Source organism: Pristis pectinata, chromosome 5 (genome assembly GCF_009764475.1).
Source record: "Pristis pectinata isolate sPriPec2 chromosome 5, sPriPec2.1.pri, whole genome shotgun sequence".
Lineage (NCBI taxonomy): Eukaryota > Metazoa > Chordata > Chondrichthyes > Rhinopristiformes > Pristidae > Pristis > Pristis pectinata.
The window spans coordinates 70363235-70390080 of record NC_067409.1 but is presented as its reverse complement, the minus strand read 5'-3'; the positions used below and the strand labels follow the sequence as shown (position 1 = coordinate 70390080).

The following is a 26846-nucleotide window of genomic DNA, read 5'->3' as shown; positions in this document are numbered from 1 at the left end:
TCTGTAATTATTTTAGTTCATGATTTGGCAGTGTTGTGAGATTACCATGCTCCTGGACCATCCCCACCTCCCCCAAGATATCCAGGCCCAATTGTGCACAGAGAGCTCATTATTTTCTGCAGTGCATAGATGCTTCCAGCAAGATAGCAATGAGTGGGACCCAGAGACTGCAAAACAGCAATTAGTAGGGTCTTTGACAGATTCATTTCCTCTCTAGACTTGGATACAAGGAAAAAAATCCCCATTGCTGTTTGCTCAACTGAGCCACAGCTACACCTCCCTGAGTCCGAAGGGTCTCAGTTTATCTCACTCCAGGGACCTGAGCACATCATCTGGTCTGGGGCTGCACCCAGGGAGAGCGCTTTGTTGTCAGAGGTCAACTGTTAAACTGAGACCTTGTCTCCTCTCTCAGTAGTGTAAGTGGTGCTATGTCAAGGAAGGTGAATTGTCACTCAATGTCCCTGATGTTTAGAAGATCTGGTCACTACCACATTGTGGAATGGAAAACTTAAGACAGAAAGTAGGAGTAGGCTATTCAGCACTTCAGGCCTGCTCTCCCATTCCATACCATCATAGCTGATCTAATATCTCAACACCATATTCCTTCTTTCCCCATGCACCTTGATGCCTTTTCTGTCTAGAAATCTATGTTCTACTTAAATATATTCAGCAACTTGGCCTCCTCAGCTCTCTGTGCTGGAGAATTCCACAGGTTCACCAGCCTCATCTCCCCATCTCAGTCCTAACCGTCTCACTGTGTATCCTGAGACCATGATCTCTGGTGAATACAGGCCTAGTTGACCCAATCTCTCCCACCCGGTCATTCTCTTTTATCCCCCCTTCCATTGGGCAGAAGGGTCAGATCTGGACTGGGAATCCAGGAAGGACACATAGCCTTGGTAGCGAGTCAGTCCAGATGAAGGTCTCCACCTGAAACATCAGCAATACAATTGGGTCATACGCACAAGTACATGTACGCACAGGTGCAATGAAAATCTTGCAGCAGCGTCACAGGCACAAAGCATCATATAAGCAGCATTCACAAGAAAAACATAAATTATACATAATTTTTACAACACACAATTAGAACAAAAAAAAAGACCCATTTTAGTGCAAAGTGGTCATAGTGTTGCCAAACTGTAGTGATTAGGGTTTTGCCAGTTGGTTCAAGAACCGAATGGTTGAAGGGACATAGCTGTTCCTGAACCTGGTGGTGTGAGGCTTCAGGCTTCTGTACCTCCTGCTTTATGGCAGCTGTGAGAGGATGGCATGGCCCGGATGGCGGGGATCTTTGGTGACAGATGTTACCTTCTTGAGGCGGTGCCTCATGTGGAGATTTCCAATGCTGGGGAGGGATGTGCCCATGATATATTGGGCAGAGTCCACTACTCTCTGCAGCTTCTTGCATTCCTGTGCATTCGAATTGCTGTACCAGACCATGATGCAACCAGTCAGGATACCTTCAACAGTACATCTGTAGAAGTTTGTTAGCCTGTTCAGTGACAAGCCAAACCTCCTTAACATCTTAAGGAAGTAAAGACACTGGCGCGCTTTCCTTATGATTGCATCTATGTGCTGAGCCCAGGTCAGATCATCCGATATATTAACGCCCAGGAATTTAAAGCTGCTGACTCTCTGCACCACCCATCCCCCAATGTAGACTGGTGCATGTTCGCCCTCCTTCCCCTTCCTGAAGTCAACAATCAGCTCTTTAATTTTACTGATGTTGAGGGAAAGGTTGTTGTTGCAGCACCACTCAACCAGGTGACCATTTTCCTTACCCTTTCCATTTCCCTCCATAGATGCTGCCTGACCCACTGAGTTCTTCCAGCATTTTGTGTGTTTGCTCCAGATTCCAGCATCTGCAGTCTCTTCCATCTGCATGAAGTTACAGAAGTTTATTTCCAAGTCAGGATGGTGGGCAACTTGGAGGGGAACCTGCAGGTGGTGGTGTTCCACTGCACCTTGTTGTTCTAGTGGTAAAGGTTGTGGGTTCAGGTGGAGCTATCAGAGTAGCCTGGGTGAGTAACTGCAATGTATTTTGTAGGTGGTCCGCACTATAGTTACTGTGTGCTGGTGGTGGAGGGAATGAATGTTTTGGATGGTTGATGGGTGCCAATGGTCATGGAGTTATCAGCACATGAACAGGCCCTTTGGCCCACCATGTCCATTCCAACCATCCCACTTACATGCTGACCATCCCATGAAATGTTGATCCAAATAGTTCTTAAATGTTGTGTGTACCAGCCTCCACCACCCCAGGCAGTGCGTTCCAAATTCCAACCACTCCCTGGGATCCTCAGATCCCCTCTAAACCTCTTATCCCTTACCCTAAACCTATGCCATTTAGTTTTAGACAACTCTGCTTTGGAGAAAAGTTTCCTGCTATCCACCCTTTCTCTGTCCTTCAAAATTTTGTATACCTCTATCAGGTCCGCCCTCAAACAACTCCACACCAAGGAAAACAAACATGGCCAATCCACCTTCTCCTCATAATGAAACACTCCATCCCAGGCAACATTTGGTGAATCTCCTCTGCACCCTCTCTCGTGCAATTGCATCCTTCCCTTAGTGTGGTGACCGGAACTGTACACAGTATTCCAGCTGGCCCTAACCAATATTTTATCAGAATCGGAATCGGGTTTATTATCACCGACATATGTCATGAAATTTGTTGTTTTCTGGCAGCAGTACAGTGCAAGACATTAAAACTACCATAAGTTACCAAAATCTAAATAAATAAATAGTGCAAAAGAGGAATAACGAAGCAGTGTTCATGGGTTCATGGACGGTTCAGAAATCTGATGGCAGAGGAGAAGAAGCTGTTCCTAAAACATTGCGTGTGGGTCTTCAGGATCCTGTACCTCCTCCCTGATGGTGGTAAAGAGGGCACGTCCCCGATGGTGAGAGTCTCTAATGATGGATACCGCCTTCTTGGAGATATCCTCAGTGGTGGGGATGGTTGTGCCCATGATGGAGCTGGCTGAGTCTACAATCCTCTGCAACCTCTTGTGCTATGTTGGCACCAGAAATGTGGCGACACTTGCAGGCTGTCCCCAGAACACTCTATGCAAAAGATGCATTTCACTATGTGTTTTGATGTCAATGTGACTAATAAAGATATCTTATCCTGTGCATTGGAGCCTCCATACCAGGCGTAGATGCAACCTGTGGAATGCTCTCCACAGTACATCTATACAAATTTGCAAGGGTCTTTGGTTACATACCAAATCTCCTCAAACTCCTAATGAAGTAGAGTCACTGGCATGACTTCTTTATGATTGCATCAATGTGTTGGGCCCAGGATAGATCCTCTGAGATGTTGACACCCAGGAACTTGCTGCTCACCCTTTCCACCACTGACCCCTCATTGAGGACTGATGTGTGTTCTCCTGACCCCCTTCCTGAAGTCCACAATCCTTGGTCTTGCTGATGTTGAGTGCAAGGTTGTTGTTGCGACACCACTCAACCAGCTGATCTAACTCACTTCTGTACATCTCCTTGTCGCCATCTGAGATTCTGCCAAAAACAGTGTTGTCATCAGCGAATTTATAGATAGCTTTTGAGCTGTGCCTAGCCACACAGTCATCAGTGTAGAGAGAATAGAGCAGTGGGCTAAGCACACATTCTTGAATGCGCCTGTGTTGATTGTCAGCAAGGAGGAGATATTATTACCGATCCGCACTGACTGTGGTCTCCCGATAAGGAAGTCAAGGATCAAGTTGCAGAGGGAGGTACAGAGGCCAGGGTTTTGAAGCTTGTTGATTAGTACTGAGGTGATGATGGTGTTGAACGCTGAGCTGTAATCAATAAACAGCAGCCTGACATATGTTTTGCTGTTGTCTAGGTGCTCCAAAGCCGAGTGGAGAGCCAGTGAGATTGCTTCCGCTGTAGACCTGTTGTGGTGGTAGGCAAATTTCAGCAGGTCCAGGTCCTTGCACAGGCAGAAGTTAATTCTAGCCATGACCAACCTCTCAAAACACTTCATTACTGTAGATGTGAGTGCTACCGGGCAAGAGTCATTGAGCCGTCTCACCTTAATCTACTTGGGCACAGATATGATTGCTGCCCTTTTGAAACAGGTGGAAACCTCCGACTGCAGCAGTGAGAGGTTGAAGATGTTCTCGAACGCTCCAGCCAGTTGGACACAGATTTTCAGTACCCTGCCAGATACAACGTTGGGGCCTGACACCTTGCGAGGGTTCACCCTCTTGAAGGATGTTTTGATGTTGGCCTCCAAGACAGATCACAGGTTTGCCAAATGCTGTGGGAATTCGCACAGGTGGAGTGTTATTCTCCCTTTCAAAGGGTGCGTAAAAGTTGTTGAGCTCATCAGGGAGTGTAGCGTCACTGCCATTTATGCTGTTAGGTTTTGCCTTATAGGAAGCATGTGAACCCTGTCACAGTTATCGTGCATCCGATTGTGGCTCTATCATCCCATGGAAATGCCTTTTTGCTGTCACGATGGCCTTCCATAGGTCGTACCTGGACTTCATGTAGAGTTTTGGATCACCAGTCTTGAACACCATAGATCTAGCCCTCAGCAGACTGCGAATCTCCTGCTTCATCCAGAGCTACTGGTTTGGGAAGATTCGTTATGTTCAGTATAACGAGCTTCTTGATTTTGTTGCCTCTCATCCAGGCACTTGGGCAATATTCCATCACATCCCTGACTTGAGCCTCGTAGATGGTGGTGTCAGGAGGTGAGTCTCTCATCAATAGATACCCAGCCACTGACCTGCTATTGTAGCCACATCATTTCTGTGGCTGATCCAGCTGAGTTTCTGGTCAATGCTGACCTCCAGGATGTTAATGGTGGGAACTCAGCAACGGTGATACCATTGAATGGTGGGTAGGTGGTTAGACTCTATTGGAGATGGAAAATTGCCTGGCACTTTTGTGGCATATATGTTACATGCCACATATTAGCCCATGCTTGAATGTTGTCCAGGTCTTGCTCCATGCAGGCATGGGCTGCTTCACTTGCTGAGGAGCTGTGAATGGAATTGAACATTGTGCAATCATTGAACCTCCCAACTTCCAACTTTATGATGGAAGGAAGGTCATTCATGAAGCAGCTGCTGAGGCCCTGAGGAATTCCTGCATCAATGATATGGGACTGGAGTGATTGACTTCTGACAACCACAGCCAGCATCTTCTGAGCGAGGTATGACTCCATCCACTTGTGTGTTTTGCCCATTGATGACCATTGCCTCCTTGATCAAATGTTACCTTGATATCGCTCTCACCTTCTCTGGAATTCCACTCTTTGGTCCGTGTTTGGACTAAGGCAGAGATAAGGTCTGGAATGAAGTGGTTCTGGCAAAACAAAGAAAGAGTGGTGGTGAGGAGGTAATTGGTGAGTAAGTACGGCACTAGCACTCTTGACAGTACCTTCCATCCCTTTTCCGATGGTTAAAAGTGGACTGATCGGGCAGTAATTATTGGATTGGATCTGTCCTGCATTTTATGCACAGGACATACCTGGGCAAAGTTCCACACTGTCAGGTGGAAGCAGTGCTGTAACTACTCTGGCTCGAGGTACAGCTAGTTCTGGAGCTCAGTTCTTGAGTACAACAGCTGGGATGCTGTCTGGTCCCACAGCCGTTACTGTATCTGACCTCTCATCCAGTTCTCTGTATCACATGGAATTAATCAAATTGGCTGAAGACAGGCTTTGGTGACAGTGGGGATCTTCGGAGAAAGCCGAGATGGATCATCCACTTGGCACTTCTGGCTGAAGATGGTTGTGAATACCCAGGCCATTTATGTCTGCTCTGTCATTTATTAAGATCACGGCCGAGCATTTACCTCAGCACTGCATTCCTGCATGGACCCCATATAACTTTGTATCTTGTTTTCTCTCCCCCTCCTTTCTTAAATAGTAGATTCTAAAATACATTTGCTGTCTTCGTCTGTTTAAACAGTTCTAGAATCCATGGAATTTTGAAAGACGACAGCCTTCCAAAGTCTCCATAGTCACCTTCTTCAAACCCTTGGATGAAGGTTATCATGTTATGGGAATTTTTCAGCTTTCATTTCCATTAATTTCCCCAATGGTTTTGTTTTTAATAATTCCAGTTTCTTTGGGCTCATCATTCACTCTAGACCTTTTGTTCTCAGCCACATCCAGGAGTTTTTATTTATATCTTACATGATGGCGGATGCAATATATTTGTTTAATTATGTACTGTTTCCTTATTGCCCAGTATAGTCTGTCCGGACTCAATGTGTGAGGGAACCACGATAACCTTTGCCATTCTTCACAGACCCTCTCACAGTCAGTTGTAATAAACCCTGCTAGATTGCTCTTTTCCACTGCTGTATAACCCTGTGCTTCACTGAATTGCCAACAGGACTCTGTACAACCAAGGTCCTGATTCACATGTTCCAAATGGCTTCTCACCTGCAGTGTTTCCAGAACCCACCCAAAGTGGCCAGAGCAGCAATAAAGCAACACCCAAAATGGCCCAGCACTTCTTCACTGTTACCATCCCATTCAAGCTGGGGTTCATAACACTTCATGTAGCTTTTTCGTGAAGGCCTCCTGTTGAAGTCTAGCTATTTTGGAAATGTCTGAACTAATGACAGAATGAAACTAGCAACTGCTGTGGGAAGTGAAGAATTTAGGCACCTAAATTAGCATTACTGCTGACAGTATGCAGGCATTTTTGCCTCTGAAATAATATAGGGGAATAATATGGAGGCCAGTATTATGCTGGGAAGACTTTAATATCTGAGAGAGCCTGAAATGATGTAATATCTTTCATTTTGTTAGCAGCACTGTTTCAGTTCTGTGATTGGATGGCCAGAAACTGTTCTAATATACCAATAACTTTGTCTGGTTAAAATAAGAGTGGCTGCCATTTCAGGAACACATCACAGAATGTCAGTGCCTATTCCAAACAACTGTATGTGGGATGGTTACAGACATCTGAAAAAGTTATAACAAGAAGCAACCTACTATTCTAAAAAGGCCTGTAAAGGCCACCTTTACAGCGGCAAGTGATAGAGAACTGAAACGGGCAGTGTTTAAGTACAATGGTGTCTTGCTCCAAATATGAAGGCGCAGTTGAAAACATACCTGGAATATTGTGCACAGATCTGGTCTCTCAACTTAACAGGGATATACTTGTAACAGAAGGAGGGCAGCAAGGTTCACCAGCTGAACTCTGGGGTGGAGGGGTTGTTGTATGAGGAGAGACCAAGCAGAGTGGGCAGGTACTCTTCTGAGTTCAGAAGAGTGAGAGGTGATCAAAATTAAACTTACAAAGTTCTTTTGGGCCTGAGAGGGTGGATGCAGGGATGATGTTTCCCCTGACTGGGGTGTCCAGAAGCAGAGGTCACAGACACAGAATAAGGGGTCAGTCATTCAGGATAGAGGTGAAGGGAAATTTCTTCACCCAGAGGGTGGGGAATGATTGGAATTCTCTATCCAAGTGGACTGTGGAGGCTCAGTCACTGAGGAAATTCAAACCAAAAACTGGTAGATGTTTGGATATTAAGGGAATCAAAGGGATAGTGGCACTTAGGTAGATCTGCCATGATATTATGGAAGGGCAGAGCAGGCAAGAATGGACTATTCCCTGTTGTTCTCTGAGTTTAAGGGGCAGAGAAAGTGGTTCATTAATGGCCTCAAGAAGAGAAGCAGTTATTTCGACACCAGAAATTTGTCCAGGACCAGCCCCAGAGGGACTGAGGGTCAGCTACAGCATGGAATTTCTGAAACACTGGGAACAGTGTGGAGGCTTTGGAGAGAGTGCAGAGGAAGTTCACCAGGATGCTGCCCGGATTGGAGAGTATTAGCTATAAGGAGAGGCTGGACAAACTTGGGTTGTTTTCTCCGGAGCATTGGAGGCTGAGGGGCAATCTGATAGAAGTTTATGATTATGAGAGGCATAGACAGAGTAGATAGTCAGAGTCTGTTTCCCAGGGTGGAAATGTCAAATACTAGAGGACATAGGTCTAGGGTGAGTGGGAGAACATTTAAAGGAAGTTTACAGGGCATGTTTATTTTACATAGAAAGTGGTGGGTGCCGGGAACACTCTGCCAGGAGAGGTGTGTGAAAGCACATACAATAGTGCCATTTGAGAGGCACTTAGACAGACACATGAACAGACAGGGAATGGAGGGATGAGCAGGCAGATGGGATTAGTTAGATTGGTATCATGGTCGGCACAGACGTGGTGGGCTGAAGGGCCTGTTCCTATGCTATGATCTAACAATGTGGAGCAGATTAATAACTGAGACCTACCTGACCCACTGCACAAAGTGTGTCTTGTTGCAGTAGAATCCTCCTCAGCCATCTTCACACCCACAGATTTCTTGGGAGTGAGTCATCAGTGTTTGAAAGAATTGCAATTGTTTTTATATCCATTGGTAGCATCTGAATTTGGTCACTTGATGTTTGTTGAATTTGATACAGCAAACATTATTGAGGAAGGACAACAGAACACATTGCTCCAGTAGGATGTATTAAAATAACCCATACACCCATACTGTAGGAGAAATATTGATGCATTAATCAGCCTGTGTGCTTTAAGACACTAATCTGTTCCAGCCAACTCACAATCCTGCCTTGGAGCATTCCTGTGTATCTGATTGTATGACAGCAGATGCATTTAATTTATGATTTGCAGACGCATTGATTTACTGATACCATCGATCTCTCTTCTGTCTCTGTTCTAACTACGCAGAAATACTCAGCCATCTCCCTCTGCAGCATTACGACGGAGGCGCTGAAAGTCCTTGGCGCCACGGAGGACCTGATTGAGGAGGCCACACAGGAAGGTCATTCACTACCGGATTCTTGTGCGGGAAGGATACCTTCAGAAAAGGAGGCAGCAAAGCTTCAGGCACATCTCTCCAAACTAGAGGAAAATGTAAGGACCATCAATAACATCTGTGCAGATTTTGGTTTGGTACCATTATCTGGTGCAGTTTAATCATTGAGATTTTATCTCGACTTTATAATGAGGAAAATACTTGAATGCAGTCAGGAAGGCAAATGGTATGTTACAGAGTCATAGAGTCGTACAGCACAGAAACAGGCCCTCTGCATCCATGCTTTTTTCTGTTTACACAATGCTCATCTACACTAATCCCAGTTGCCCACATTAGAATCAGAATCAGATTCTCACTGATTATATGACATGAAATTTGTTGTTCTGCAACAGCAGTACAGTGTAAAGATATAAAATGACTATATTACAAATATAAATAAATAGTGCAAAAAAAAAGGAATAATGAGGTAGTGTTCATGGGTTCATGGACTATTCAGAAATCTGATGGTGGAGGGGAAGAAGCTGTTTCTGAATCATTGAGTGTGGGTCTTCAGGCTCCTGTACCTCCTCCCCAATGGTAGTGACGAGAAGAGGGCATGACCCGGATGGTAAGGGTCCTTAATGATGGATGCTGCCTTCTTGATGGTGAGGGCCCTTAGTGATGGATGCCGCCTTCTTGAGGCACCACCTCTTGAAGATGTCCTCAATGGTGGGGAGGGTTGTGCCCGTGATGGAGCTGGCTAAGTCCACAACCCTCTGCAGCCTTTTGCGATCCTCCATACCAGGCAGTGATTCAACCAGTCAGAATGCTCTCCACTGTATATCTATAGAAATTTGTGAGCGTGTCCATTATGTCCATATCCTTCTATGCCTTGCCTATTTAACTGACTGTTTAAATGTCTCCTAGATGTAGTGATTGCATCTGAATCCACCACTTCTCCTGACAATGAGTTCCAGATATCTACCACCCTCTGTGTAAAAAAAGTTACCCCTCAGATCCCCTTTCTCTCACCTTAAAACTTGTTTTTGATGCCCCTACCATGGGAAGAAGATTCTATCTACCTTATCTATGTCTCTTATAATTTTATATACCTCTGGAAGGTCACCTCTCAGCCTCCTTTGCTCTAGGGAAAACAAGCCCAGCCTATCCAGTTTCTTCTTGTACTCCCCGGAAGTCCTCCAATCCAGGCAACATCCTGGTGAATCCCCTCTGCACTCTCTCCAGTGCAATCACATCCTTCCTATGATGTGGCAACCAGAACAGCATACAATGCTCCAAGTGCAGTCTAACCAGTGTTTTGTACATAATGTCCCAACTTTTATATTCTATGCCCCGACCTATGAAGGTAAGCATCTTTATTATTCACATATACATTGAAACACACAGGGAAATGCATCTTTTGCGTAGAGTGTTCTGGGGGCAGCCCGGAAGTGTCGCCACACTTCCAGCTCCAACATAGCATGCCCACAACTTCCTAACCTGTACGTCTTTGGAATGTGGGAGGAAACCAGAGCACCCGGAGGAAACCCATGCAGACATGGGGAGAACATACAAACTCCTTGCAGACAGTGGCCGGATTTGAACCCGGGTCGCTGGCGCTGTAAAGCGTTATGCTAACTGCTACACTACCGTGCCCGTCCAACCCTATCTGCCTGTGTTGTCTCTTTCATGGAATTGTGGACCTGGACCCCTAGATCTCCCTGTTCATTAACATTCCTTAGCACCCTACCATTTACTATTTGACTTCTCAAAATGCATCACTTTGCACTTGTTGGGATTAAATTACGTCTGCCAACGTTCCTCCCAACTTTCCATCTGATCTTGCTGTAGCCTTAACCAACCTTCCTCGCCATCCACAACACCACTAATTTCCATGTCTTCCACAAACTGACTAATCACCCTTCCAACATTCACATCTAGATCATTAATATATAACACAAATAATAAGGGTGCTAAGTACCAATCCCTGTGGTACACTACTGGTCAAAGACTTACAATTGGAAAAGCATCCTTCCACCCAACCCTCTGCCTCCTATCACCAAGCCAATTTTGGATCCAATCAGCCAGCTCACCCTGGATCCCAAGTGCCTTAACTTTCTGGACCAGCCTAGCATGTGAGACCTTGTCAAATGCCTTTCTAAAAAGTCCATGTGGACAACATCTGCTGCCCTGCTTTCATCAGTCTTCTTAGTTACCTTCTTAAAAAACTCAATCAAATTAGTGAGACAAGATTTCCCCCACACAACGCCATACTGACTATCCCTGATCAGCCGCTGCCCTTCCAAATGTACATCAACCACATCCCTCAGGATTTCCTCCAATAATTTCCCCATCAGTCACTTTTAACCATCGACACAAGGGATGGAAGGTACTGTCAAGAGTGCTAGTGCCAGTACTTACTCGCCAATTACCTCCTCACCACCAGTCTTTCTTTGTTTTGCCCAGAACCACTTCATTCCAGCCAAAAATTCCTCAGATCAGCTCACTCTGCAGCTTAAATGTTGGTTGAGACCTAGACCCTTTGAACTGCTGCTCAACCGTAATAGTGGCAGCAGCTGAACGTGATGCACCTCATATTGATGAGATTGGCATTCAGTGGGTTAGACAATTCGTCAAAGGGTTAATATTTCAACCAATGAAGCCCACAATCATTGGGCAATGAGAAATCCCCCATGGAACTCCATGAGGTTCATATTAAGTCATTGAACTAATTGACCATTTCAAGGTGAACAGTGAGACACAACTGTGTATCAACACCAGCGGCAATGCATTTCACTCAGCCCAAAACAGTTGGGTTTGATTAATGCAGTGTCACACTTCCCTGCACAAGAAATATCTTTTCACTCGCGGTCTCTCACCTTTTCAGTTCCTTACATAAAGGTGGGAGGGGGAACCTGGAAAACAGACAACATAGAGCATGCAACCTCTCTCGAATTTCATAAACTCTCCTGGGAGTCTCCCTCAGATAAGTAGAGCAGACCAAGCTGGCGAGAGGAATCTCAAAACCAGTAATCACATTCATAGTGGACGTCATATGCAGTCACTGCCAGAACATCATGACAACCATGGCATGTCTAATAATTTCACAGTCATGTGCTCTGCTGCAGTGAGGCAATCATTTTTAATGGACAAACATCGCTCACTCTCCAGCAGACAACAAGCTATAAATCTTGTTGCAGCTCAGGGAGCAGTTAGTGAATTGGCAAAATCCTTAAAGAAGTAACAGCCTTAAAGCAACAGTTATTGTTCACAACCAATATTACAAGAGCTGTGAAGGACATACACAGGCAATGGGAGGCATGATGCTCATATACAGATAGACCAGATGTTTTTAATTTTTTTTTAAATTTTATTTACAGCGTGGTAACAGGTCCTTCCAGCCCAACGAGTCCACGCTGCCCGTTTTAAACCCAAATTAACCTACCCGTATGTCTTTGCAATGTGGGAGGAAACCAGAGCACCCGCAGGAAACCCACGCAGACACGGGAGAACGTACAAACTCCTTACATACAGCGACGGGAATCGAACTCCGATCACTAGCGCTGTAATAGCGTCCCGCTAACCGCTACGCTACCGTGCCACCCCACTGTGCCCCATGCATTCAGCGTGGAGCATTGATAAAAGTGGGCAATGGGTCTCCAGGTGGACTAACTGATTGTGTCTGTGGTGTGTACACTGGGGACTGTTATCATAAGCATTGCCTACACACTGCAAAACTCTGGTTTTATGGGTTCTGAGGTGGCTGTGATGCCTCTGTAGGAACAGTGGACTCTTCCACTGATGGGGCAGGAGGTGTCTGGCAGGGTGGGTGAATGTTTCATTTGTGAGGTGGTGCTTTCCTTCCTCTGCTTACACAGGGCTTCTGTGTGTTCTTGATGCATTGCCTCAAGGTTCTCAATACTATCCTGAGTGCCCCTTCTCCACTTTGAGTGGTCGAGGACCAGAAGTTGGGGTCAGCGGGGATGTGGCATCCTCTGTCTGTCTGATAATCACTTCCCACAACAGAGCTCAAAGTAGTGTCTGTTTCAGGAGTGTGGTGTCAGGCATGCAGGTGACAACATAGTGTAATGAGGGCCTCAGTCCTGGGATGTTGACCTGGGAGAGCACAGTGACTTTGGTTCCCCTACCCATAGAACATAGACAGTACAGCACAGGAACAGGCCCTTCGACCCACAATGCTTTGCCAAACTAATTAAACGTAATTAAATGCCTACCCAAACTAGTCCCTTCTGCCTATACAATGTCCACATCCCTCCATACTCTGCACATTCATGTGCCTATCTAAGAGCCTCTTAAATGCCTTTGTTGTATCTGTCTCCACCACCATCCCTGGCAGCACATTCCAAGTACCCACCACACTCTTTGTAAAAGGACTTGCCCTGCACATCTCCTTTGAACTTACCCCCTCTCACCTTAAATGCATGCCCTCTAGTATTAGACATTTCAACCCTGGGAAAACGATATCGGCTGTCTATCTATGCCCCTCATAATCTTATAAACCTCCATCAGGTCTCCACTCAGCCTCCACTGCTCCAGAGAAAACAACCCAAGTTTGTCCTGCCTCTCCTTATAGCACATTCAATGAAATGCAGCCAAATCCACATCTGCACATCCAATAACAGAATACAGTGGGGATCCTTGAATACTTTGATCAGCTTATAACCTGGAGCAGGTGTATGGAATTCCTAGAGTTATAGAGATTTACTAATCCAGGCAGCATCCTGGTAAACCTCTTCTGCACCCTCTCCAAACCCTCCACATCCTTCCATCTGAGTTGGAGGATTTTGCAGAGATACATTGGTGGTATTTTTCCAGTGCCTTGAGATGCCTGCTGTAGGTAGTCCAGGTCTCAGAAGGATATTGGAGGGCTACAGTTGCTCTACCCTCAAATTACAACAGCCATGTAGATGGAGACCTGCAAATGCTCAGAGTTTAGCATATTTCATTGGCAAGGAGAGATTGGACAATCTTGGGTTGTTTTTCCTGGAGTGTTGGAGGCTGAGGGGAGACCTGGTAGAATTCTATTAAATTATGAGAGGCATAGATAGATAAGGTAGATAGAATCTTTTTTCCTAGGGTGTAAATGTCAAACACTAGAGGACAGAAGTTTAAGGTGAGAGGGGGAAAGTTTACAGGAGATTTACGAGGCAAGCTTTTTTTACACAGAGAGTGGTGGGTGCCTGGAATGTGCTGCCAGGGGAGGTGGTGGAAGCAGATACGATAGCAACATTTCATTTAGACAGACACATGAACAGGCAGGGAATGGAGGGATACAGACCATATGCAGGCATATAGGATCAGTTTAGATTGGTATCATGGTCGGCATAGACATCGTGGGCCAAAAGGTCTGTTCCTGTGCTGTACTGTTCTATGTTCTATAATGCCAAGTTTAAGCAAATAAGATATTTTTATTAGTCACATGTACATTGAAACACACAGTGAAATATATCTTTTTGCGTAGTGTTCTGGGGGCAGCCTGCAAGTGTCGCCACACTTCCAGTGGCAACATAGCATGCCCACAACTTCCTAACCCATACGTCTTTGGAATGTGGGAGGAAACTGGAGCACCCAGAGGAAACCCATACAGACACGGGGGGAACATACAAACTCCTTACAGACAGTGGCCGGATTTGAACCCGCTGTAAAGTGTTACACTAACCACCACACTACCGTGCTCAGGTGTGCCTTGATCCAGAAGGGGGTGATTATTTCAGTGTGTGAGTGGATGAGAAGGGTTGCAGAACACCTCCTGTCAGCTCTACATGGCGCTCAGCTACGATTGATACCAGGCAAGATCCAAAACCCTGCCATATTCCTACCTGATCCTGCCACAGTGTTAGCAGCACTTCAACTACTAAAGAAAGACAAATTATAGGAATGGTGAGTTCATGGCAATGCACTTCCCCTGCCAATACATTATTTTTGAAGTGAAATGTGGATTTATGTTTTAGAAAGGGAACATTGGAGCTGATGTTAACATACTGTAATATTTGGCAGGTGGAGAGATGTAATCACCTATCTCAGTGCTGATGTGTTCTAATGTTGGAAATATGTGTCTATGTATACACAGGAAGATCCACAAACAGCAGCTTTGATTACCAAATAGTTTCTCATTTCTTATTTCTTTTGTCCTTCCTTTTCTGAAGCTGATCTTTTCAAACAATGAAAGTTCACTCCAGCAGTTTCACACTGGTACTCCCGTGGTTGCAGTGAACTTGAGGAATGCCGGGAAGGCCTTCTCTTCCCTTACACCCCACCCCTTCAGCCAGTAAGCGAAACAGATGAATAAATCTACTAATGAAGAAGTCAGATTATAATGATGTCTCTATTGCTTAACCTAGTCACGGATCAGCTGGATGACTGTTATTAATTCAAGACATATGATTGAAAATATACTTTAATCCTGGATTATCCTACAGTAGTCTGAAAATATTTTTGCTGATGGTCACTTTAGAACATAGCACAGGAACAGGCCCTTTGGCCCAAGCTGTTGTGCCGAACTAATTAAACATATAATTAAACACCTAACTAATCCCTTCTGCTTACACAATGTTCATATCCATTCTCTGCATATTCATGTGCCTATCTAAGAGCCTCTTAAATGCCTCTATCGTACTGCCTCCACCACCAGCCCTGGCAGTGCATTCCAGGCACCCACCATTCTCTGTGTAAAAAAACCCACACATCTCCTTTGAACTTACCCCCTCTCACCTTAAACGCATGCTCTCTAGTATTAGACATTTCGACTCTGGAAAAAAGGTTCACTAACCAACCTCTAACCATCTCTCCCTGGCAACAGTCTGAATCTGAAGCAGCCTGCTCCCACACTGGTCACGTTTGCCCTCATGTTGAAGTCTGGATCACACACTCACAGCATCACTAAGACCCCTGTTTCTGCATTCCCAGGATCATCCTGTACTTTGTGTAGAGCTTGAATGTCCTTGTCACAGCAAGGTGTCCACACCTTTGCACAGTGCTCTACTCATTCTCCATTACCTTGTTCAACATTATCATTAGCTTTCCCATCTTTGCTTTTTATGGCCTCTTTAGCTGGGCTTGCCTAAAGGAACAGAGATATTTTCACAGCTCACCTGTGGTACAGAGAAGGAACTGTGAATTCACTGCCCTGAAAAATACAAGTGGAACATTTTCAATAAACTTCTACAAGGATTCTCCTCTCTTTAAGGTGAATGAAAGTGAACCTACCTCAATGTAGATTCCAAATGTGAGAAAATGCACCAAATATAAGTCTCCGAAATTCTACATTTTCTAGAGGTGAGAGCATATTCTAAGCCTCACCTTGCATAAATATTGATCTGTTCTAATATCTTGAATGAAGACCTAGACAAAATGGAACAAGAATTAGGCCACATAGCCTCTCAAACCTACTCCCACCATTCAATCCACTACCTGAACTCCATTACTATCCCTGTATCCACGGGGATCTTGAACACATCATCCATGCTGACACCTGAGGGAAAGGGCTGCAATGTTTCGCAGGTAAGATATTAAGCCGAGGTCCATCTGCCCATCCAGGTGAACACTTCTATGACATTACTTGAAAAAGAGCAGAGGGCTTCACTTAGTGACATCAAAGGGAGATGAATTCAACATTCCTTTCGTGGCTGTCTATAAGCACTGCATGCAGAAAGGTTGCATATGTCCAACCCTCATTGCCCTTAAGAAGAGAGTGGGGACTCCCTTCTTGAATTACTGCAGCCCTTCTGGTGAAGGTGTTCGCATAAGGTTTGTGGTGTTATTGGCCAGGACCAAGAAAAAGTCTCCAATTCTGCCTTCCTTCTCTGTCCCAAGTTTCTAGATTCAAGTACCACTCCACAGGCTTGAGTACTAAAATCTTCTCTGACCCTGCAGTGCTGCCCTGAGGGAGTGCTACACTGTCGACGATGCCAGCTTCCTGATGAAATGTTAAACCAATGCCCTACCAGCTCACTGAAAACAAAAACCTGGGCCATTATTTTAAAGAAGATCAGGGGTGTCCTGCCTGGTGTGCTGGCCAGTAATTATCCTTCGACCAATATTACTTAAACATTACCACGGCATCACGTTACCCTTTATAGGATCTTACTCTGTGCAAAATTTCTGCTGCATTTCCCACATTTAAGGAAGCACTTCTTTAGCCTGAGAGGAGTCTCTCTCCTGAGGTTTGAAAAGTGCTAGGGAAACACAGGTGTTTCTGTTTTCTCCAATCACGACCAAGCCTTCACTGTGCAGAATAGGCTTTTATTCAGCTTTTCGTCGAACATGCAAGCTTGTGAGTAGTGGAAACATGGAAAGATGGCATTAAGCTGGAACTAGTGCAGAGGAGATTTATGAGGATGTTTCCAGGACTTGAGGGACTGAGTTACGGAGAGAGGTTGAGCAGGTTGGGACTTTGTTCACTGGAGCATAGGAGAATGAGGGGTGATCTTATAGAGGTGTATAAAATAATGAGGGCCATAGGTCAGGTCAATGTGTCTTTTTTCCCAGGGTTGGGGAATCAAGAAATAGAGGACATAGGTTTAGGGTGAGAGGGAAAGATTTGATAGAAACCTGAGGGGCAACTTTTTCACTGAGAGAGTGGTCAGTATATGGAACAAGCTGCCAGAGGAAATGGTGGAGGCAGGTACATTAACAACATTTAAAAGTTGCTGGGACAGGTACATGGAAAGGAAAGGGTTAGAGGAAGATGGGCCAAACATGAGCAGATAGGACTAGCTTAGATGGGAATCTTGGTCAGCGTGGACCAGTTGGGCCAAAGTCCTGTTTCCATGCTGTATGACTCTATGACTAGTCTAGCGTTCCAGCCCCTTCGTGTACTGTTGGATCAGGCCAGAATAGGTTGTAAACACACAACCTTTTGACTCTAGAGATGAAGGTGCAACCTGCTTTATACTGAGCTTGATAATGGCCCCTGAATTCATGGGGGACCATTCCACCAGCAGGTCACGGCGAAGGATATCCAACATTTAGCTCCGGCATGGCCACTTTATAATGGGGGTGGAGACATTCTGATGGCAGGATTGTGCCAGTGGCAGAGAGAAGCTGCCGAGCTGCTCCAAGCCAACACGACTCAGCTTGTGGGACAAAGCAGTCAGCTGCATAACTGAAGACACCCAAAGGCCAAAGACAAGCAGCCTAGCTCTGTGGGAGCAAGGTGGGAACCTCAGCACCAAGGCTCGACCTGATCTCTGAGTGGATCAGAAAAGAACTTCCCAGATTTCAGACCCCCAAGCCCCTGGAATTTTGTGTTATCTTCCCTGTCCCAGGAGATTAAATATTCCAGGTGAATTGAGAAATTATACAAAGTGATAAACGAATTGTCACAATAATAAAGAAGAAAGCTGGCTGGACTTTTACCTGCCTTCAGGTAGGGGTGCCCAGACAAGGATTAGTGTAAATGGGAACAGTAGCATAGCGGTTAACGTAATGCTATTACAGCACCAGCAACCTGAGTTCAATTCCGGCCACTGTCTGTAAGGAGTTTATATGTTCTCCCCGTGTCTGCGTGGGTTTCCTCCGGGTGCTCCGGTTTCCTCCCACATTCCAAAGACGTACTGGTTAGGATGTTGTGGGGGTGCTATGTTGGCGCCGGAAGCGTGCTGACACTTGCGGGCTGCCCCCAGGACATTCTACGCAAAAGATGCATTTCACTGTGTGTTTCAATGTACATGTGACTAATAAGAATATCTTATCTTAATGGTTCATGTGGACTTGGTGGGCTGAAGGGCCTGTTTCCGTGCTGTATGGCTCTGTGTTGGTGTAAGAGCAGAGTTCATTTCATGCATCTCATGATGATTATACCTAACATGTTTTTAAATGTTCCCTGAAATTGTCTTCATCATTCTGAAGCTCCTATATGTTGGCGACCGTCTTTGTTAACAGGTTTACATAACAGCCGGCACTGTGTATAGTCTGGAAGGCCAGCTGAATGATCTAGAGGACTGTGCGCGTAGTATTCACAGTATAACCACTGAAACCAAGCTAGCAGATCTGGAAGATCAGGTGGCAACAGCAGCTGCTCAAGTTCACCAAGCAGAACTCCAAGTAAGTGACAAGTGCAAGATCAGGCCAGGTGGGGCATTGTGTACAGAACAACACTGAGCTGGGGACCTTCTGAACTTGGACATGCTCTGAGAATTTGTATTGCATTATTGTATTGAAACAGCAGTAAAAGTGACAAAGGTGTTGGAATAGTAAATCTCTGATCTCCTCAATAAAGCTATGTAAGGAATAAAAACAAGGGATGTTGGAAATACTCAACAGACCAGGCAGTGAGAGTTAACATTTGACAATGACAACAACTGCAGAGGCTGAATTAAGAACAGGAAACGTAGCAAACACTCACACATCAAGCAACATCTGTGGGAAGAAACAGAGGTAACATTGCAGGTTGAAGACCCTTCTTTGGAAGTGGTGAAGGGCCATCAGAACCAACAGAGACTCTTTGGCCTGAAATGTTAACTATGTTTCCCCATGGATAGTTCCTGACCTGCTAAGGTTTCCGCAGCATTCGTGTTGTTTCAGCTGTCCAGTTTCTGCAGTATTTAGTTTCTGTCAGCTACTGAGGGAGTTACTCACCACCCCCACCCCCCCCCCCCAAGTGCTCTTGTCTCTGCATCTCTGTTTCCTCCTCCACTCCTCCAGCCCCCATGACTTCCTCTACTCTCCTCCAATTCTGGTCCCTAGGTGATCCCTGAGTGTAATCATTCCACCACTGGCAGTTAGGATGCCAAGGCCCTAAACTAGGGAACTCCCTCCCAAACCTCATCCTCTCATCCCCTCTCTTTTGGTCTCTGCCACCTCCTTGATACTTACCTGTCATCTGTCCTAACACCTCCTGATGTGGCAAATACGTGCTTAGCAGCACTCCTATGAAGTGCCTTGGAAAGATTTGCTAAAGGTACTATAATAGAAGTCATTGTGCTCCTCCACTTACAGCTCTCCCATACAGAAGAACAAAACTAGCATTAGGTATACAACACTAACCTCCGGGCCAGCACTTGGTGGGAAACAAACTGTAAAATGTGAGGTTTTCTGTTAATTTGTGGCTTCAGTCAGAACTAAAATGTGTTAGGAAAATCCAGGTGCTTTAAAAAAAGACACAAATTCACAAACACCTTCAGATTCTCACAACAGTGAGCCAGTGTAGGAATACAGGCATCCATTCACATACAGGTAGATCCCACAAACAGCAGTGATAAAGGGCAGACTTACCATTTTAGTAATGTGTGTTTGGGTGTAGATATTAGCCCTGGGACACTGGGAAGAATTCCCCTGCTATGCTTCGAACATGGCCGTGAATCTTTCACTCTCACCTGAGGAAGCAACAGGGACAAATTTCCCATGTGAAAAGCAGTGATTCCAACAACACAGCACGGCCTCGGTGCTGCAGCATCTCAACAGGATGTCATGATCAAGGAGTGCCAGCCTCTGAGCACTGGCACAGATGTGTGCACTTCATGGTCTGCATCTGCGGAGCCACAGGAACTAATGGAAGTCAATTGGGAGAAAAGTCACATAGGGCCTGTTGCTCTTTTATGTCCTGCTTGGTGGGCAGTTGGAATTAATCTCTTGAAGGGTACAGATTGAAAAGAGGCATGTATATTAAGGTAGATTGAGAAATGGAAAATCATTAAATAAAATTATTAAATAAAACTGCAGGTGCTGGAAATCTGAAATAAAAACAAAAAATGCTGAAATATTCAGCAGATCAGAGGGAAACAGAGTTAACACTTCAGGTCCAAGACTCTTGGAACTGAAACATTCACTCTGTTTCTCCCTCCACAGATGCTGCCTGACCTGCTGAGTGTTTTCAGCATTTTCTATTTTTATTAAGAAAACTTTACCGGGAAATTCTTTTTCTTCTAATGAATAATCAACATGTTGGCCAGACACTCAGTTCCCGTCAAGGTTGAGCACACTATCAAATTGAACAAGAGAAGCCCTTGATAAAAGCTAGGTGGCAAAAATAGTCATTGCAGGAGGAATCCAGAAAGGCACCATCTGCTGCACAGTTACTGTATAACAGGAAACACAGAGTAAAGGACATACTTGATGTGAACCTAATCCCTCCCCCTTCCGAGGGAGATGTTGCAGAGGCGTGCAGCCTGCGTTCTTGGATCAATTATAAAACAGCACGGTACAAAGAAAATCTCCACCTTTTCCTTCAAAGAATGATTTGGTTAGTCCCACTAACTTGCTCTTTCTCGAAATCTCTGAGACTGTCACTTTCAAGTGTTTATCCAAGTCCTTTTAGAAGGCTGCTGTTGAATCTATTGAAGTAGGGTGGCACGGTAGTATAGCGGTTAGCGCGACACTATTACAGCGCCAACGATCGGGGTTCGATTCCCGTCGCTGTCTGTAAGGAGTTTGTACGTTCTCCCGTGTCTGCGTGGGTTTCCTCCGGGTGCTCTGGTTTCCTCCCACATTCCAAAGACGTACGGGTAGGTTAATATGGGTTTAAAATGGGCGGCGTGGAATCATTGGGCTGGAAGGGCCTGTTACCATGCTGTAACAGGCATTTTTAAAAAAATTAAAAAAAAAGATTCTAATTTTAACCATGAATTTAAAGTGTCTTTTTAACCTGGATTTTCCTTACGGATTTTAGTTCTGATTGTAGCCACAAATTAACAGAAAACCTCACATTTTACAATTTGTTTCGCACCAAGTGCCGGCCCAGAGGTTAGCGTTGTACACCAAATGCAAGTTTTGTTTTGTTCTTCTATATGGGAGAGGTATAAATGGAGGAGCTCAATGACTTCTACTGATGTAGTACCTTTAGCAAAGCTTCCCATGGCACGTCATAGAAGAGACAGAATGCAGGGGAGTGGCAGTAGAAAACAGCAAGTCATTGCCCCACCTGTCAGCAGTGATTCCTTTCAATTTGTTTTCAACAGTGTGCATCGTATTGTGTTTGTGTAATGGTTATCCATTTAACAGGTTTCAGACATTGAGCGCAGAATTTCAGCCCTGAACGTGGCAGGTCTGAATGTGGTCCCCTGTGAACGACTACTGAAGAAACGTAACCTGCCCGAGGCGAAGGTAAGAAAAGAGTTTGTGTCAAAACTGTTGTGAGGTAACATTTCCTGTTAAAGTAGTGGCTTGATGGTGGAGTGTTCCTCTTGTGTTTTATTCCAGGCTGAGACTATTGATTCTTCAAGGCAACAAAGGAGAAAGCTTCCCGCACCACCAAAGCAAGGTATCCAGAATGAGTACATTACACAGTAACCTGAGTTATGAGAAGTGTAGTGCCATTATGAGTCAGATTCATCTAACTGTAATTGTTCAGACAAAAACAGCACACTGATTTCATCAATTAGAGATCACATTCTTGGGGAAGTGAGGCCATATAGGTAGAACTTAGAAACAAGAAGGGTTGGGTCACTCTAGTGGGGCTGTATTATAGACCCCCTAGCAGTCAGCAGGAAATTGAAGAACAAGTGTGTAGAGAAATTGCTCATAGTTGTAAGAATAAAAGGGTTGTGTTAGTGGGAGATTTCCTTGGTATTGACTCAGCTACCCAGTGTTAAGGGCCTGGATGGGGTGGAATTTGTGAAATGTGTCCAGGAAAGTTTCCTGAGTCAATATATAGAGGACCCTACTCGGGAGGGTACAATATTGGACCTCCTCTTGGAGAATGAGGCACGGCTGGTAAATGAGGTGGCAGTCAGGGTGCACTTTGGCTCTAGTGACCATAATTCTATTAGTTTTAAGATAGTGATGGGAAAGGATAGGACAGAATCAGAATCGCTGACTTATATGGTGTGAAATTTGTTCTATGGCAGCAGTACAGAGCAAAGACATAAAAATTACTATAACTTACAAAAGCAAATAGTGCAAAAAAAGGAATAACAAGGTGGTGTTCATGGATCGTTCAGAAATCTGATGGCGGAGAGGAAGAAGTGTTTCTGAATTGTTGAATGTGGGTTTTCAGGCTCCTGTACCTCCTGCCTGATGGTATTAACGAGGAGAGGGCATGTCCAGGATGGTGAGGGTCCTCAGTGATGGATGCCACCTTTTTGAGGCACCGCCTCTCGAAGAGGTCCTCAAGAGGAGGGTTGTGCCCGTGATGGAGCAGGCTGAGTCAACAATCCTCTGCACCCTCTTGAAACCTTATACATTGGAGCCTCCCTACCAGGCTGTGATGCAACCAGTCAGAATGCTCTCCACTGTACTTCCACAGAAATTTGCAAGAGTCTTTGGTGACATACCAAATCTCCTCAAACGCCTAATGAAGTAGAGCCACTGGCAGGCCTTCGTCATGATTGCATCGATGTGTTGGGCCCAGGATAGATTACCCAAGATGTTGATACCCAGAAACTTGAGGATGCTCACCCTTTCCATCACTGACACCTCAATGAAGGCTGGTGTGTGTTGTCCCATCTTCCCCTTCCTGGAGTCCACAACCTTGGTCTTGCTGACATTGAGTGCAAGGTGGTTCTTGTGACACCACTCAACCAGCCGACTTACCTCACTCCTGTACACCTCCACGTTGGCATCTGAGATTTTACCAACAACAGTGGTGTCATCTGCGAATTTATAGATGGCGTTTGAGCTGAGCTTAGCCACACAGTCATGACTGTAGAGAGAGTAGAGCAGTGGAGTAAGCATGCATCCTTGAGGTGCGCCTGTGTTGATTGTCATGAGGAGGAGATGGTCTCCCGATAAGGAAATTGAGGATCCAGTTGCAGAGGGAGGTAGAGAGGCCCAGGTTTTGAAGCTTGATGATGAATAATGAGGCAATGATGGTGATGAATGCTAAGCTATCTTTTTTTTCACAAAATAAACTTTATTCATAATAAAAGACAAACTATATACAATTTCAAAACAGTGCAACCCTTTACATTCTTGTACAAATCATTCATTAGTGTTACCTTTTTATATAGAAAATAGCACCGATGCCACACGTGTGGCTCCCTGGAAGCTACCCGGTCCCGTATTTACAATATTTAGGGGCTTTTCCCTTTCCCCGCCCCTCCCTCTCTAGTGGCAGAAGAACCCTAAACTGTAGTCCTTCCCCACCAAGCCTTTTGCGTTGGCTGAGCCCAGCTTCAGTGCGTCCCTCAGCACGTACTCCTGCAGCCTGGAATGTGCCAGCCGGCAGCATTCCCCTACGGACATCTCGCAGTGCTGGAAGACCAACAAGTTTTGGACAGACGAAAGAGCGTCTTTCACCAAGTTGATGATCTTCCAGCAGCATTGATGTCCGTCTCTTGTGTGTGTCCCCGGGAACAGCCTGTAGATCAGAGAATCCTCTGTTACGCTGCTGTTGGGGATGAACTGTGACAAGGACCCTGGCATCTTTCGCCACACCCTCCTCGCAAACCTACAGCCCGCAAAGAGGTGGGCAACCGTCTCGTCACCAGCGCAGTCCTCCCGGGGGCAACGTGCGCTGGGAGTGAGGTTCCAACCATACAGGAAGGATCTGACTGGGAGGGCCCCTCTCACCGCCAGCTAAGCGAGGTCTTCGTGCTTGTTGGTGAGTTCTGGCGATGAGACATTTTGCCAGATGGTCTGGACAGTCTGCTCAGGGAACCACCCCACAGTATCCATTGAGTCCTTCTCCTGCAGTGTCTGCAGGATGTTCCGTGCTGACCACTGCCTGATGGACTTGTGGTCAAAGGTATTGGTCTGGAAGAACTTTTCCACGAAGGACAGGTAGCGCGGCAGCGTCCAGCTGACTGGGACGCCGTGTTGCCATGGGGCCAGGCCCATCCTTCGTAACAGCAGGGACAGGTAGAACCTCGGTATGTAGTGACACTTGGTGCCCACGTACTTGGGTTCCACGCAGAGCCTGATGCAGCCACAGATGAAGGTGGTCATCAGGAGGAGGGCGACACTGGGGACACCTTTACCCCCATTGTCCAGGGACTTGTGCATGGTGGCCCATCGGACCCGCTCCACCTTGGATCCCCAGATGAACCGGAAGATGGCACAGGTGATTCCCAAGCCAGAGGAGCGAGGAACAGGCCACACCTGCGCCAAGTACAGCAGCCCTGAGAGCGCCTCACACCTGATGACCAAGTTCTTCCCAGTTATCGATAGGGAGCGCCGTTCCCACAGTCCCAGTCTCTGCTTCACCTTCCCAATTCGCTCCTGCCAATTTTTGTTGCACGCCCCAGCCCCTCCGAACCAGATCCCCAGCACCTTCAGATAGTCAGGTCTGACGGTGAAGGGGACGATGGATCGGTTGGGCCAGTTGCCGAAGAGCATGGCCTCACTCTTCGCGCGATTGACTCTGGCCCCTGATGCCAACTCAAACTGGTCGCAGATGCTAAGCTGTTATCGATAAACAGCAGCCTGATGTATGTTTTGCTGTTGTCTAGGTGCTCCAGAGCCAAGTGAAGAGTCAGTGAGATTGCATCCACTGTAGGCCTGTTGTGGCGGTAGGCAAACTGCAGCGGGTCCAGGTCCTTGCTCAAGCAGGAGTTAATGACCAACCTCTCAAAGCATTTCATCACAGTAGATGTGAGTGCTACCAGGCAAGAGTCATTGAGGCATCTCACCCTGATCTTTCTGGGCACTGATATATGATTGATGCCTTTTTGAAACAGGTGGGAACCTCTGACTGCAGCAATGAGAGGTTGAAGATGTTCTTGAACGCTCCAGCCAGTTGTTTGGCACAGATTTTCAGTACCCTGCCAAGTACACCATCAGGGCCAGACGCCTTGCGAGGGTGCACCCTTTTGAAGGATGTTCTTACATCAGCCTCCAAGACAGAGATCACAGAATCACCGGATGTTGTGGGGATTTGCACAGGTGTAGTGTTATTCTCCCTTTCAAAGGGTGCATAAAAGTTGTTGAGCTCATCGGAGAGTGAAGCATCACTGCCATTTATACTGTTAGGTTTTGCCTTAAAGGAAGTAATGGCATGAAAACCCTGCCACAGCTGTTGTGCATCTGACTGTGTCTCTAACTTCCACGGAAATACCTTTTCGCTCTCACAATGGCCTTCCGTAGGTTATATCTGGACTTCTTGTTGGATTCTGGATTACCAGTCTTGAACACCACAGAATTAGCCCACAGCAGACTGTGAATCCCCTGGTTCATCCTGCGCTTCTAGTTTGGGAAAATCGGTTAGGATCCTAAACTAGAGCAGGGCTAATTTTGGGGTTATTAGGCAGGATCTAGCAGAAGTCATTTCAGTGAGCCTGTTTGAAGGGAAAGGAACGAATAGCAAGTGCGAGTCTTTAAGAGTGAGATATCAAGAGTTTAGGAGTAGCATGTTCCTGTTCAGGTGAAGGGTAAAACCGGCAAGTTTAGGGAACCTTGGCTGATGAGAGATATTGTGTTTAGGAGGTCTGGGTCAAGTGAATCCATTGATGACTATAAAAAGATTAAGAATACTCTTAAGAAGGAAATCAGGAGGACAAAGAGAGTGTATGACATGGATCTGGCAGGTAAGTTTAAGGAAAATCCCAAGAGTTTCTATAGATATATTAAGCGTAGAAGGGTAGCTAGGGAGAGAATAGGTCCCCTTAGAGATTAGCCAGGTCTCAAGTCACAGGAAATGGGTGGGATTTTTAATGAATATTTCTCCTTGGTGTTTACTGAGGAGAAAATCATGGTTGCTCAAGAGAATAAGGGAAACTAGTGGAGATGTTTTGGAGAACATTCATATTACCAGGAAGGAGGTATTTGCAGCCTTACAGTGCACTAAGGTAGATAAATCCCCAGGGCCTGACTGAGTACATCCTTAGACTTTGTGGGAGGCTAGAGAAGAAGTTGCAGAGGCCCTGTTTCATCGTTAGCTGCTGGTGACTTCCCAAAGACTGGAAGGTGGCTAATATTGTTCTGTTGTTTAAGAAGGGTAGCAAGGACAAGCCAGGGAACTACAGGCTGGTCAACTTGATGTCAGTAGTGGGGAAGTTACTGGAGAGAATTCAGAGGGACAAGATCTACCAGCATTTGGATAGACAGAGTCTGATTAGGAGGAGTCAGCATGGCCTTGTGCATGGAAAATCATGCTTGATGAACCTTTCGAGTTTTTTGTAGAGATAACCAAAAAGGATAGATGAGGGTAGGGCAGTGGATGTTGTCTGTTTGGACTTCAGCAAGGCCT

The 26846-nt window shown here is 45.7% G+C and overlaps 1 protein-coding gene across 1 annotated transcript in view; it reads left to right on the top strand.

Annotated features, from left to right (window-relative positions):
• LOC127570976 (rab effector MyRIP-like) overlaps nt 1-26846 on the top strand; it is a 380937-nt gene that overhangs the window by 321879 nt on the left and 32212 nt on the right. Inside the window, exons 13-15 of the mRNA XM_052016945.1 lie at nt 8698-8883; nt 18668-18829; nt 21725-21826. Coding sequence (XP_051872905.1) covers nt 8698-8883; nt 18668-18829; nt 21725-21826 — 450 coding nt within the window. The remainder of the gene's footprint in view (nt 1-8697; nt 8884-18667; nt 18830-21724; nt 21827-26846) is intronic.